General features: G+C 32.5%; 1 protein-coding gene across 5 annotated transcripts in view; it reads left to right on the forward strand.

Annotated features, from left to right (window-relative positions):
• Nucleotides 1-15,300, forward strand: part of POLR3G (RNA polymerase III subunit G) — a 75,491-nt gene that overhangs the window by 39,422 nt on the left and 20,769 nt on the right. For all 5 annotated transcript variants that reach the window (XR_004234038.1, XM_003759848.4, XM_023496076.2 and 2 more), the window contains 2 exons: nt 9,997-10,062; nt 12,231-12,281. Coding sequence is in view for 4 of the 5 variants with exons in the window: in XM_003759848.4 (XP_003759896.1) it covers nt 9,997-10,062; nt 12,231-12,281 (117 nt within the window). In the remaining variant the exon portion in view is untranslated. The remainder of the gene's footprint in view (nt 1-9,996; nt 10,063-12,230; nt 12,282-15,300) is intronic.

Raw genomic sequence — 15,300 nt, forward strand, 5'->3', positions numbered from 1 at the left:
CCCCCATTCAATGCTTGCTTTATTTTCCTTTAGAAAACACTTCATTCTCCCTAGCTTACTTGATAAAGGTCATTATAAAATTTTCTCTGCTTTCCATAGTGATTGAGACTTTTATCTTAAAAAAAAAAAACAGTTATTCATAGAGGTTGATATCTCAACTCTTAAATGCCTAATTAAAACTTTTACAGTCAATTGTCACCTCTTAATGATTGGACAGTTCCATTCAACTTCCTTTTTTTAGAGTCAACAACTCCATAGCCATATTTCCTTACCTTTTAGCCTCCAGCTCTTTAACGAATATGTACTACACACCAATACACTTTATCAGTCTTGCCTTACTTTTCAATTAACTTCTTTTACCTGATCTTATCAACTGCCTCCTCATTTTTCTCGAGTTTTCTTTTTCAGCTTCAAATGGCTAATTCTACTTGGTTCTCCTTCATCTTGTTAAATCTTAGATCACAGATACAGTATAGGAAAGAAGTCGAGAGAATCTAATATTTCTCCATTTTATAGATATGATAATGGAGATCCAATTCTTTTTAACTTGGAAATAGAACCTAGAGTAGTATCTGGACTTGAAAGTGCTAGATTGTTCTTTAAACTTTCCTGAGTTTCTCTCAAATCTCATCAAACTTATCCCTGTATTCAACTTAAGACCTACTTTACAATTCAGTCTTCTCTAGAGTGTCTCCATGATTTTCCTTCTCCATCTTATCCTTTAAAAACAAAATACTTTTATTATTTTGAAATTAACACCATAAAAGAAAGCATTTTCACATATATAGCAAAACGAAAAACTTTGCTATTGCTTTTACTTTATAAACTTTATAAAAAATATAAACTTTATAAATATATTTAAAGTTATAAATATAGTTATAAAGTTATAAAGTTACTTTATAAAAAAGTTTATAAAGCTTTTACTTTTAAAAACATTTCAGCAAACCTCTTATTTTTTTGGCATCACTCTTACTAATTGCTCACCTTATTCCCATAATAAAAAAAAAAAAGGTAAAAACCATACTTCTAGCACATACCTATATTCAGGCAAAACTAATCCACACAGAGCCATGTCAAGAAATATATTATTTCATATTGGAAGAGATGTGGGAAAACTGGGATACTAATGCATTGATGATTGGACCCAACCATTCTGGAAAGTAATTTGGAATTATGCCAAAAGGGCTATAAAACTGTGTATACTCTTTGACCCAGAAGTACCATTAGTAGGTCTGTATCCCAAGGAAATCATAAAGGAGGGAAAAGGACCCACATGTGCAAAAATATTTGTAGCAGCTCTTTTTGTGGTAATAAAGAATTGGAAAGAATATAAACACTCATCAATTGGAGAATGGCTAAACAAGTTGTGTTATATGAAGATAATAGAATATTATTGTTCTATAAAAAGTATTGAAAAAGCATTTTAAGAAAACATGGAAAGATTTACATGAACTGATACTGAATGAAACAAGCAGAACCTGGAATACATTGTACATAATTAACAGAAAGAAAGCAATGATCAACTGTCAAAGACTTGGTTCTTCTCAGTGGTTCAGTGATCCAAGGCAATACCAATAAACATGTATCTGCATCCAGAAAAAGAACCATGGAGATTGAACGTAAATCAGCATATGCTATGTTCACTTCTTTTTTCTGTTTTTTTTTTTTCCTTCTCTTCCATGGTTTTTCCTTTTTGTTCTGATTTTTCTTTCCCAACATGATTCATAAAGCAATGTGTATTAAAAATAAATTTAAAAAAATTTTTTAAAGAATATATTATCTCTTTGTCTTGAAACTATCATCAGGAAATGTAGATAACTGGCTTTATCATAGCCATAGCTGGTCATTAAATTGATCAGTTCTTGTATCTTTCAAATTTATATTTCTTTACAGTGTGTTGTGCTTGTATAAACTATTCTCCCAGGTCTATGCACTTCACTGCATCATAGTAAATACATTCAGGATTCTTGGAAATTATTTTTCAGTGATTTCTTACTGCACACTAATATCTGTCACATTTACATGCCATAGTTTTGTCAGTCATTCCACAGCTAATGAGCACTTCCGTCTCTTAGATATGAGTTTTTTTCTTATTCCCCTTTTAATTTGTTGCCTCCTTCAAGATTAGGAAGTTTGTTTTGTTTTATACAATTTCCTCCTCAGAGGGGCAACTAGGTGGTTCAGTGGATGGAGTGAAGGCCCTAGGGTCATGGAAAGCTGGAGTTCAAATCTGGCCTCAGACACCTACTAGCTGTGTGACTCTGGGCAAGTCACTTAACCTTGTTTGTCTTGGATTCTCATTTGTAAAATGAGCTGAAAAAGGAAATATCAAATCACTGTAATATCTTTGTCAAGAAGACCCCAAATGGGATTACAAAGATTTAGACATCACTGAATAACAATATTAATATTATCCTCCATCTTAACCTTCTTCCCAAACTTTTTTGTTTTTCCCTTTTGAGCTTAATATATTTCTTTTTGAATATATGTGTGTGTGTTTAACTCTCCTTTGTATGTTTCAGATAAAGAGTAACCCATCCTTTCCTCCATATTTTTGTATACATTTCTTATGCATTCCAGTTATGAAAACAGCAGGTCCCATCCCTTTCTTCCATCTTTCCATACCAGTGTATTTCTTTTACCCTCTTTTCTCTTTCCCCTCTCAAATCTTAAGAAAAGAAGGGATATATATATATATATATATATATATATATATATATACACACACACACATACATACTCACAGGACCTCTGTTTTTCTTATTTGTCTCAATACTCTTTTAAAACGTTAATATTCTGAATGTATTCTTCCTCCATTAGACTATTAAGATAAATCATTATTTGGCCCCTTCCAATTGCTCAAATAAATTTATTTTTATTTTTTATTTATTTTTTTATTTTCCAAAATTTTTTTTAGTCATTTGTGTTTGTCTTTTAGAGTCCCTGTTCAGCTTGGTTTGAATGACCTCTGTTCCATAAAGAAATCATTTTTCTCCTTGTAGGATTCTATTCAGCCAGCAGGATAATTTACTGTTGATTGCAAGTCTATATTTTTTATCTTTTCTATATCATTCCAAAATCTTTTCTTGTTTTTAGTAGAACCTGAACCAAGTAGGTGGCACAGTAGACTGAATGTCTGGCCTGGAGTCAGGAAGACGAGTTCAAATATAGCTTGACACTAATTAACTGTGTATCCATATACAAGACACTTAACTTGTTTTTGCTTCAATTTCCTCAAATATATAATGAAAGTAGTAATAGAACTACCTTGTAGTAATCGAACCCCTACCTGGGGTTTTGATAAAGATCAAATGTGATAATTTGTAAAGCACTTAGCATAATACCTGACAGAGAGTTATACATATATTCCTTTCTCTTTTCCCTCCCTAGAAATTGACAGGTTGTATGTGATCCTGTCTGTGATTCCTTGATATTTGAATTGCTAGTTTCTATATGCTTTATTTAATATTTTTTTCTTTGAAACTGGAGTTCTGGATTTTTGCAATGACATTCCTGAGACTTTTCCTTTTTGGGGTTTCTCTCAGGATGCCACTAGAGAATTCTTTCTTACCATCCCATGAACTTTCTTTTTGATTGATTGATTTCTAGTTTTCAGTCCATTACTTGGGTAAAGTTTACCACTTTCTCTTCTAAGCTATTTAACCTCCTGATTCTTTCCTCCAGAGTTTTATTCCATTTTATTGCTTTATTACTTCTAGTTATTCTTATGGCAAATCCCTTTTTTACTTTGATTTTCTGCCTTTTTGTTTTTGTTTTTGTAATGACCATTTACTTCTGTGGGCAGAAAGTGGATGGTTCTTTAGATCTGCCATGATTTTTCTTTTAATCCTGATCAATGTTTTCTCTAGTTTGGGTTTTTATGCTAGAGTCACATCTGATCTCTGTTGCTTTTTTGAATGGTGTGTTAGGTCTTGCCATGAATAACTTGTGCTTCCTGTATTGACATACATTTCTCAGGATTCAGTTCCCCCAAGAACTCTGAGATTCTGATTGCTTGGTTCTTCTTGGTATTCTACAGAATCTCAGGATAGAGACCCTGAGAGACCTGGGATGATCCGATTCTTTGCCACACTTGCACTGGTTGCTTAGGCCAACAGAAATTGCTGCTTTTACTTCAGCCTTTCACATTCCTTTCTGTGAATTTATAACCACTTGGAGTCTTCTACTCTTGCTATTTCTGGCCATAGAACCTTGTAATCTGTAAATGTCATCATTCTTCTAGACCATCTCCCACAGAAATGAGAAATAGTCTCAGAAGTTGGGATGTCTATGAAGTTTGGTGAACTACAGCCTAATTAGTCTGGAAAAAAGGAAATGAGGGATGTATCTGTCTCCCTCTCAATTTTTTAAATCTCTTGTTTCTGAGCCAGGCAGAAACACATCATATGATCCTTGAACTTGCCTCATCTAAATGGAAGGAAGACCGTCTTTCTCTTCCTTCTTTTTTTCCCCGTATACTGTATTCCTTCTTTTCCTCTTCTTTCCCCTTTCTTTCTATCCTGTCTTCCTATTCCAGATCTCCCCTGCTATGTCTGTCTTCATTTTTCTCAGTAACTACTTGAAATTTGTTGTTACTTCTAACTGTGGACATTGACTGCCAGCCTTATGATTAATTATAAGTTCAATTTACATTTATCATTTTAAAATGGATCCTTATGGATATGAACAATTCTTCAGGTACATTGGTGATCATTCCTTATGAAAAAATAATTGAAGGATTTCTCTCTTAGGTAATTATCTCATGAACATTAATGAAATTTTTTATTCTGGTACTGATCATCACATAATTTTGTTATTGCTATGGACAACGTTCTCTTGGTTCTACTCACTTCACTTAGCATCAGTTCATGTAAGACTCTCCAGGCCTTTCTGAAATGTGAATTACTTTTGAAATAGAACATCTTTTAGGGTTTTATAACCTGCAATTGATTACAGTATAACTGTTTCTATCCATTATTGCTGGAATTTTGTTTCTACAAGTTGGTTAAATTATTTTTGGGAGGTATATCCATGAAGTTTATTTGAGATTTATGGGCTTTAAACTTCTCCATTATCAGGAATTCTGTCTTATCCAATTTATGTTTCTCACAGTGCCTAGCACTGTCTAGGTCTTGCTTGAAGTAGACATTCAGTAAATACTTGAATGGATGTATGGACTATTACTTGCAAATGCTTTAGTTTTTGTAGACATTCAGTTGACCATCTTTTATGGTTATTGACTGATGAGTACTTTATTCTTCCAGCAATAATTAAAGGGTAGCTATTAGTGTCTTCATAAATACCTAAAGGCTTCTGTTGTACAACTAGTTTAGTCATAGTGTATTGATCTTAGTATTTTTTCTTTCATTGTAGTAGCCAAATCAATATCATCCTCATATTTTCAAACATACCATCATTAAAATGTGATGAAGACATAGAAATATCCCATTACATTAATATTAAAAACGTATTTGCTTCTTTTTTTCTTCCATTAGAGAGGCTTAGAAAAGCCAAGGAACAAAAGAGAAAGTAATACATCTTAATGTTATATGTACTTCATAATCATGGGAAACATAAGCTAGCATGTTTAATTTTTTAAAACATTAGCTGCTTGAAATTCATTATCATGGCTTGATTTTTAATAAATGTTTGCATTACAAAATAAAACACAGCATCACTTAACTTTTGTGTTGTATTCGGGTGTTTGTAAGTACAAAGTTAAAACATAAGTAGAAATTAATTCTATGTTAAAATTGTTTTTACATGGAAAAGTAACATTTTAAATAAGATTTTTAAAAAAATGAAATAAGTAGGATGCTCTCAAAATCATGGAAAGACTTACATGAACTGCTGATGCAAAGTGAAATGAGTAGAACTAGTAAAACATTGTACATAGTACTGACATTAGTTACAGTAATCTACTATGAATAACTTATTCTCAGCAAAATGATCCAAGACAATTCTGTAGGACTTATGATAAAAGGTGCTGTCCATTTCCAGAGAAAGAACTTGTAGAACCTAAATGCAGACCAAAGGTACTTTTTCTTTATTTTTTTTTTGGATTTTCTTTGTTTTCTTTCACAGAATGATTTACATGAAAATATGTTTTGCACAACTGTACATGCATAGTCTATATTATTGCTTGCCTTCTCAATAGGGGGAAGATGGAGTGAGTAAGAGTATTTGGAATTCAAATTTGGGGGTGAAGAATGTTAAAATTGCTTTTACATATAATTGGGAAAAAATAAAATATTAAATAAGATTTTTTTAAAAAAGATCCTATGAGAACTATAGAGATCCATTGAGTGTAATCTTTGACCAAGAAGCTTAGAATTAAATACTGGGAATACCACATTTTCTTTGATATAATAAATTACATACATGCCACATGTTTGAGAGAGGTACAAATTGCTATGGGAATTCAGAGAGATAAAGTATTTCTGGCTGAGGGTATCGGGTATCTCTTTAGGAAGCAGGACAATTAAGCTGAATTTTAAAGGATGTATATCAGTATTTTTGTTTGTTTGCTTTTTAAAAATGAGGCAGTTAGGAAGGAAATGTATTCTATAGGGAGGGATCAACATGAGCAGATCAATAGAAGTATGTTTGACATTCAAGGCCTACCATTATGTAGTACTGTCTTATCTTTGCTGTCTAATCATTTTTTATTTTCTTCCATCCATTTTTTAATTCAACTAAAGTGACCTACTTTATGCATCCCTTGTCTTTGAACATCCCTAGTAGTTTACCACCTTCTAAGCCTCTGCTCTTGTTGTTTCTTAAGCCTGTAATATTCTTCTCTATTTTCATCTGCTTAATTCCCCCCAAATCAGTCAGCCTTGTTCTGTGCCTCTATAATATTCATAAGTGGAAATGCTGTGTAGAATAGTAATCTTTCTTATCTTCCTATTGTACTGTAAATTCCATGAGAAATTTCATTTTCTCTAAACTTTGTATCTGTCACCATGCTTAGCACAGTGCTCTGTGCACCATTCAATTCAAATGTATTAACCATGTTCCTAAATAATTGAATTACTCAGGCAGCCAGCTGGGATAATTGAAGAAAGAATTGGGATTAGAAGGATGATATGGCCTTGGGAGACACCTGGCTATACCTTTAAAGTTACAGGCCCCATGAATGAATAGTCAGAATTAACTTCCCCTGATAGAGTTTAATCATGTAAATAAGAGATCAAGCTGAGAAGTATTAGAATTTATCATGCCAGAGACTTAGAATGGCCTGATATCCTGAAATAAACATGTGGTCTAGAACCCAACTTCTTAAACTGTGGTTCATGCCTGCAAAAGGGAGTCTTAAAACTGAATATAGAGGTTGAGAAATTATGATTTATTATCAGTAAAGGTTTGATTTATCTGCTATTTTATATACCTGTATACCCAGGGTCACATAAAAATTTCTTGGCTAAAAAGGGATCATGAGTGGAAAAAGTTTTAAGAAGCCCTGGTCTAGAAAGCAGGTAATAAAACTAGATAGTTGGAGCAAAGGTCTAGGTGAGGACTCAAGTTTGTTAAATAGGTACAGGAATGCAAGCAAGAATGAGTCTTTATAGCAGCTGGATCAGTGAGTTTATATTTGAGGTAAGAATTGTAGGTAGTGTGAAAAGACCATAATCAGGATGAAGATATCAGAAAGGAGAAGATATACTATAGAGAGCAAAAACTGGAATTGTTCCCAAAAGACAGAGACTTTTCACTACTTAAACTTGCCTCCCATTGTCTTTTTTAATAGAGAGACTGGGATCTTCTGGGTCAGCTTTTTTCCAGGATAAAATTTGCCCTTATCTAGAGGAAATGAGAGAGAATAAAAATTTGTTGGAGGTTTTGTTTCCTTTAGCCCACAAGCTCTATAAATTGAATAAGGAGGAAGTACTTTGCGATAGAGAGTGACTTCTGAGATTTGGTTAAACAATCCCCTAGAATCGCAGGGTTCTTGCTCTTCAGTGAATCCCACAGAGCCAAAATTCCCACAACGGAGCATTTGGTCTGGGATCTATTACCGACCATGACCACAATGAATGGGAAGAATAAAGAGACTGGAAACAAGGCTAGTATTTGTCTTTGTGGATGTGAGAGATTGTAATGAACCAGAATGATATCCATGGGTTTTGAAAAGAAGGAATAAATTCCAAAAGTTTTGCAGAGATAACATTGATAGAACTCTGGAACTGGTTGAATGTTGAATGTTTGGGGGGAAATTGAAGATGCTCAAGGTTTCTGAAGCAAGGGGACTCATCTGGATCCTTGAAGAGGTTATTTTGTCTCGCCAGGTGTTGGTATCCCTGTTGGGTTTTTTGCAACACGTTTAAAATGTTTATCTCTGCTCTGATTTTCTGTATCTTTCACATCAGGATCAGTGAAAATTCCAAACAAATCCTTACTATAGAGTTATCGTGTTCTTTCCCTCCATCTAAATAAAGAAAAGTGCAGTGATAATTTGATTAGTAAGTTCTTTGCAAACAAAACTCAATTTATGACAAAAAGTTGGATGTGTTAATTAGACTTTATAAACAGTGCTATAGAATCCTGAAGGGAAAGTTTTATGGTAAGTTTTGCTGATAAAGATCTCAAATTGATAAGAATAAGAGCCAATCCTCAACCTTCAAATGATCAAGAGATATCAACAGGTAGTTTTGAAAGGTAGAAATCCAATCTATCACCAGCCATGAGAGAAAAATTCTAAATGACTAGGCATTTGAGAAATGTAAATTAAACAAGTTCTAGGGTTCTACCTCATATCTATTAGATTGGAAAAGTTAATAAAGAAGGAAAATGACAAATGTTGATAGAGCTAATGTACTCATTCATAGTGGACCTATGAATTAGAACAGAATTTGGAACTTTGCCCCCCAGTAGTTACGATATTGGACATATATTGGACTAACCTAATGTTAACACTACTGAGTCCACAACCAAAAGAGAGGGAAAAAAGTGAAAAACTTAGGTTAGTTACTCCTTATATGTAGGGGTGTGGTGTTATTCATCTATGTATCTCTCTAGTTCCTAGTCTAGGACCTTAATCAGTTAGGTACCTAATAAGTGGGGATTGAATGGAAATAGAATAAAATAATATTTAAAAAGGAAGAAGAAAGAAAGTGGGAAAAGATCCATAAGTAGATGTGCTAACTAAAGGAGATGCCTATCCAGTGGAGGATAACAGAATAAATTATGATATATAAGTGTAAAAGAATACTATTGTGCTGTTAAAAAAAAAATAATTGTGAAAAGGACAATATCAGGGAAAACTTAGGAAGGCATATGTCACTTCACTGAAGTAAGCATAACCAGTGGGACAATTTGTACAATAACAACAACACTGTGAAAACAAATAACATTGAAAGACTTAAGAATTTTGATCCAATGGAACTACCAACCATAACTGATGATTAAACATACTTCCCACCTCTTGACAAAAAGATGATCTACTGAGAGTGCAGAATGAGACATATTTTCAGATACATTCAATGTGAGAAATTAATTTCTTTGACAATATGTATTTGTGGAAAGGCATTTGTTTTTCTTTTTAAACATTGAGGGTAGGTAGAAGGAAGAGAAAATTCATTTTTGTTAATTGAAATAATTTGGAAACATAGAAGCATAAAGTAGGGGAGAAGATTACTGCATTTGGAAATCTAGATCTGCGAGTTCTGTTTCTGGCTCAAACATTAATCACTTCTTTGACCTTGAGCAGGTAATGTATATTTCCTGGGTTTCAATTTTTCTGTGTGTAAAATTAGGGCATCTCTGAAGTTTCTTTGAATCTAAAAACTTTTGATTTTTAAATGTCATTGTGGTAGAACTAGGAATAAAACCTGTTGCTTCTTAGAAATTTATATTTCATATAATTGAAAAAAATCTATGAAATGAAAGGGAATATTCAGTGCCTTTAATTAGAATAAATTTGAACTGAAGTCAGGCTTGTGAAATTTTTTTATTAAGTTGTTTTATGCTAATAGATAATTTCTATCTTAATTCTAGAAATTGAAAGATACAGTAAAAGATATCTGAAAAGCTACAAAGATGACGATTTGGAATGGGTACCAGGTAAATATGTTTAGCTAAAATTTTTATTTTAAACATTTTTTGTCTCCTTTTACATAGAACCATCTCTGTTATCTTTGGACTGTAGAGGTAAGAGTATTCTTCCTAAACTCAAATTCTCTTTTGTAATTTGAATAGGGCTTCAGTAATTCAATTCAAGAAATTTTTATTAGGTGCTTAATATGTTTTTGATTAATACCAGAGGTAGATCATAGTCACCTGATATGTGAATATTCTAGGAGCTAGCAATAAAAGAGGATTTTTCACATTTTGGAATAGGGAAGAACTAGAATACAGGGACAACCTGTAACAACTAGTTAGTTGTCAGCAAAAGACATTTCTTTTTGTAGGGACTGCCAGTCTCAAGAGTATTGGTTCCATAGTAATTGCACTTTCCTATCTCACATACCCTTTTAACCGTACTGTAAAATGAATGATGGTTTGCCCCTTCTTCCGAGAAAATTTATTTATACCTTGAAAACTCTAGTTTTAAGATGTGTTATTTTAGTTGGGTTCCCCCCCCCCCACATTTTACCTTTCTTTAGGCATATGTAATTTATTTTTAGTTGTTTAGATACCTTTTCTTATAGATTTTGTAATTTTGATTGCTGTGTAATTAAGAACCACAGGTTTTTACCTTTGATATAGAATCAGGGTTGAACAAAATTTTTAAAGATCATCTAACTTAGGTTTCTTAAGCCTTTTTGTGTGTCATGTCCCTTTAGCAGTCTGGTGAAGCAGATGAACCCTTTTTCAGAAAAATGTTTTTAAATGTCTAAAAATAAAACACATAAGATTATAAAGGAAATATAGTTTTTCATCTTTAAAATAAAAAGGTTTTTGGTTGTTGTTTTTCTTCCACAAACCCCAGGTTAGGAACTCCTAATCCAATTCATCTCTCAGATTTTTACATACAGATGAGGAAATTGGGGCCAGAGTGATTAAATGAATTAGTGGAAATGCCAGGGCCAAAACCCATGTCTCTGTTTTCTCAAGCTAGGTCTGTTTTCTCTGTATTGCCTATCTCATCTCATGTTTTAATCAGTATTTTCAATGTTTTCTTGCACCTGACCTTTCAAAAGGGGCTTAAGGGAGCTTTATCTCTTTTATGTTATAAATGTGCACATAGTTGGTCAGTCAGCACTTATTGTTGATGAGGACATAAGTTCCCATGGAAACAGTCTCAAATATCTCATTTTTTTCTATTTCATCTCTCACTATTATCTCTTCATACTTTAGCTTGACTTTCTGTGCAACATTTTTTCTGTTGTTATAGAAATCATTACCTAAGAAATGTCATATGAACTTGATTCTTAAATATTTTTAATATTTAATATTAACATTAATATTTTAAATATTTTTTGTCACAAATTTAATGAGCTTTGTTGGTGGCTTGACAGTGTTTTTGGATGTGTTGTTTTAATGATGCTTCATTTCCATGCTTGGTATCATGTCTACACAGTCAAAGGAATATGGAAAAGAGCAATAGTGATAAAGGTGACTGAAAGCAGAAGCTACCTTTTTGACTGAAATAGTCTATTTTTCTCTGAACTATCTGGATTTTTTTGCTAGGATAATGCACCAAAACTGTTCTTTGTCTGCTATAGACACAACAGTAGTACTGTGGTTACTCTGAGATTTAATGTTTTGAATTCATTTATAGTATAATCTACAGTCATCTGAACAGAGCACTTGACCTTTCATTCTGGAAATGAAATATTGATCTGAACCCAAAGAGCCCAGCTTTTGGGATAAGAACTCACTATTTGACAAAAACTATTGGTAAAATTGCAATTTTTTTTTCTAGTATGGCAGAAAGTATGCATTTTATTTTCTTTATCATTTTTTTTCCTGGTTGATTTGATTTTTTTTGTGCAGCAAGATAATTGTATAAACATGTATGCATATGTTGGATTTAACATATTTCTACCATGTTTAACATATATTGGATTACTTGCCATCTAGGATAGGGGGTGGGGGAGGGGATGGAAAATTGAAACAAGGTTTTGCAAGGGTTAATATTGGAAAATTATCCATAAAAAGCTTTAATTAAAAAAAAAAAAGAAAATATTGTTCTGGATTATACATTGAATCCAGAGGTTAGGTATTTTCAGTCAAAATCATTGGTTAACATTCCTGTGTCTGTCTGTCTCTCTCTTTCTTTGCCCCAGACTGGAGAAGACTTCCAAGAGAGATGATGCCAAGAAAAAAGCTGACAAAAGGTAGGCAGTGATAAAAAGTAGTCTTTTAGGTATGAAAAGATCGTTAATTTACTACTTGATATGGACTTTATTTAAATTTTATATTTTTGCTAAAGCTCCAATGTTGGATTTTTTTATTTTAGGTGGGGAGGACATAATGTGATTTCCTTTCGTTGAATTTCTTCAACCTCTAATCTTAAAAGAGTTGATTGAGGCATTGAAAGATTAAATGACCTGTACAAGTTCTCACAGCCACTTTGTGTGAGAAAGAAGACTTGAATACAGGTCTTCCTGATTCATAGATCAGCTTCTCTATCCATTATCCCACACTTATCTCTCTTGGATAGGTGGTAATTTATGAAATTTAGTGGCCTAAGAATTAAGTTTCTGCTTTTATTGGGATTTCTTGATGTGCTAGCCTTGACTTTTCAGTTTTTGTTTATGAATTGGAAGTATTTCATTAAGATATTTAATTTTAGGAAACAACTTGAACTTAAATATTGTGCATGATAATATCTGACATTTATGTAATGCTTTAAGATTTATAAAGTCTTTTAATATTCTCATTTGTTCTTTGAAGAAATTTGGTAAAGTGGTTAATACAGGTTTATTAGCCCTATCATATAGCTAAGGAAACAAGGTTTAGAGGTGAAGAAACTTGCTCAGAACTACACAGCCAATAAGGTCTGGAGGAGATGCACATACAGAAGCTTTTCTGATTCCAGGTCTGGTGTTCTTGATGTTCCATTACATTGCCACATTTTAAAATGGCAGGATAGTTTGCAGGTCTTGTATTTACAGTGAATCTCTTTTTAGTGGGCAGCAAGGTAGGACAATGAATAGAGCACTGGCCATGGAGTTAGGAAGATCTGACTTCAGGTGTGTCCTCAAGACACTTACTGGTTGTGTGATCCTGGGCAAGTCATTTAAACCCTGTTTGCCTCAGTTCTTTGATCTCATTTCTTCAAGGACCAAATGAGATCATTATATCATCATCATGTAAAGAATGAGCTGGAGAAGGAAATGGCAAGTCACTTAATTATCTTTATCAAGAAAACTCTAAATGGAGTCATGAAGAGTCAGGTATGAACTGAAGAACAACTTTTTTTTTTTTTTCTTAATAGTGGACTTCAGAGTTTGAAAAAGACTTTACTGAGGTCAAAAGAGCCTACAACATTATTGTATATATCATCAAGATCTCAGTATCTCTCACATGATAAAACAGCTGTTGGAATAATTTTATCTGATCTTCTCAAGGCCTTTTCTGTGCTTTACTTATAATTTGAAAGTATGAATTATTGTCCTGAAATATATCTGGCTACTGGACCCAGATTGCTCTGAAGGGAACGTGAGGCAGGTGATCTTGCAGAGCCCTGTCTCATTTAAATCCAATTTACTTGTATGTCATGGCATCACTTCTCTAATGTCATGATGCTCTTTGAGAACAAGGGACAAATAATAGCAATAACAAGACATTCCCTTAGAAATTACTAATTACTAATCATTTATAAGGAAGAATAATTAGCAAATGATTTATTTAGAATGTGGTTTCCTCTGTATTTTAGTTTTAAGTGGAACATTCAGTCATTGTCCTTTTCAATAAAATAATAAACAGTATTAGGATTTATACTCACCATTTTTCCTACCTTGCATAAGATATTGTTGGATACATTTTATGCTCATGATATCAATTGCTTTATCATTAACCTTTTGGGGAAAAAAAAAAAACAATGCATATTCCTATTATCTGTGGAAAATTGCTTGAAGAAAAAAATTGTCTTAAAAAAAGTATAGTACTATTTTGTTTCATAGAATTAACCTATCAGACTATTTAAATATTGTAGGTTTGTTTGTTTTTTAATTTTAAATCTAAAAATTTCAAAGAATCACTGATTCTCAGAATTGGAAGTCATTTAATTCAACTCATAACTACGTATAAATTCCCTTTTAAAAAAATTTATTGGTATGTTTTTGTGTTTACATCGAAATTATTTTCAGTTATTATCCTCTTCCAGCCCCACCACTTTCACAAGGGACTCTCACAAAGAAAGACACCTAAGTTTAGGAAATATTTCATATAGTTCCTTAATTCTCTAATTATCTGATTTTGTGTGTGTGTGTGTGTGTGTGTGTGTACTCAATATATTATCTGATGCATAGTAAGCATTTTATAAATGGTACTGAATGACTTTTTCCCAAGAACAACATATGTCATTACAGTTAGTCAAACTGTGGCTTCTTTTTTATATATTTTTAAAATTTCTGTTACTGTTCTTATTATGTATGTTTATGCATTGTTTTATGTGAGTATTTCCATATTTTTTCTGAATTGCACTTAGTTGTTGCTCCTTATGGTTTAATAATGTTGTTTTATTCTTGTACTACAATTTGTTCTTCTTTTTCCTAATGAGAGGCACAAACTACAGATAATAAGAGCTGAATTAAATGAAAAGACAATTATAGGAAACACAACACAAAAGAGGTTAATGAATGGAAACAATTTTTTTTCTTTTTAAAAAATTTTATCATGTTTTTCTTTTTTAGCTTTTTAAAAAAGTTTTTGAAATGCAAATCTCTCCTTCTCTCCTATGCTTTTTGTACCCACTGAGAAAATATGCAATATGATGGATCACTTGTACATTTGAGATCATGAAAACATGTTTTTATATTAGCCATATCACCAAAAGCCATGAAAGATAAAGTAAAAAAAATTCTTCAATTTGTTCTTTAAAGTTCGTCATTTCTTAATAAAGATAGAATGAGATTATTGGATAACAAAACCTAATAATTTATTGTTCATAAGGAATACACATAAGATATATGCTCCCTGTAACTAGAATTGTTTAGACCTTTTGTCACAGAGGTCCCATATCTAGGCATCTAATCCAAATGAGGTAAAAAAATGGAAAGAATAGACAAATATAAACCAGAATACTCATAGCAACAAAAGATGTCAAAGAAAGAAGATGCTTATTGGCTGGGAAACAGCTAAGAAAACCAATATGAAGTAATACAATATTACTTTGCTAACAACAACAAC

This window comes from Sarcophilus harrisii, chromosome 1 (genome assembly GCF_902635505.1).
Source record: "Sarcophilus harrisii chromosome 1, mSarHar1.11, whole genome shotgun sequence".
NCBI classification, from domain to species: Eukaryota; Metazoa; Chordata; class Mammalia; order Dasyuromorphia; family Dasyuridae; genus Sarcophilus; species Sarcophilus harrisii.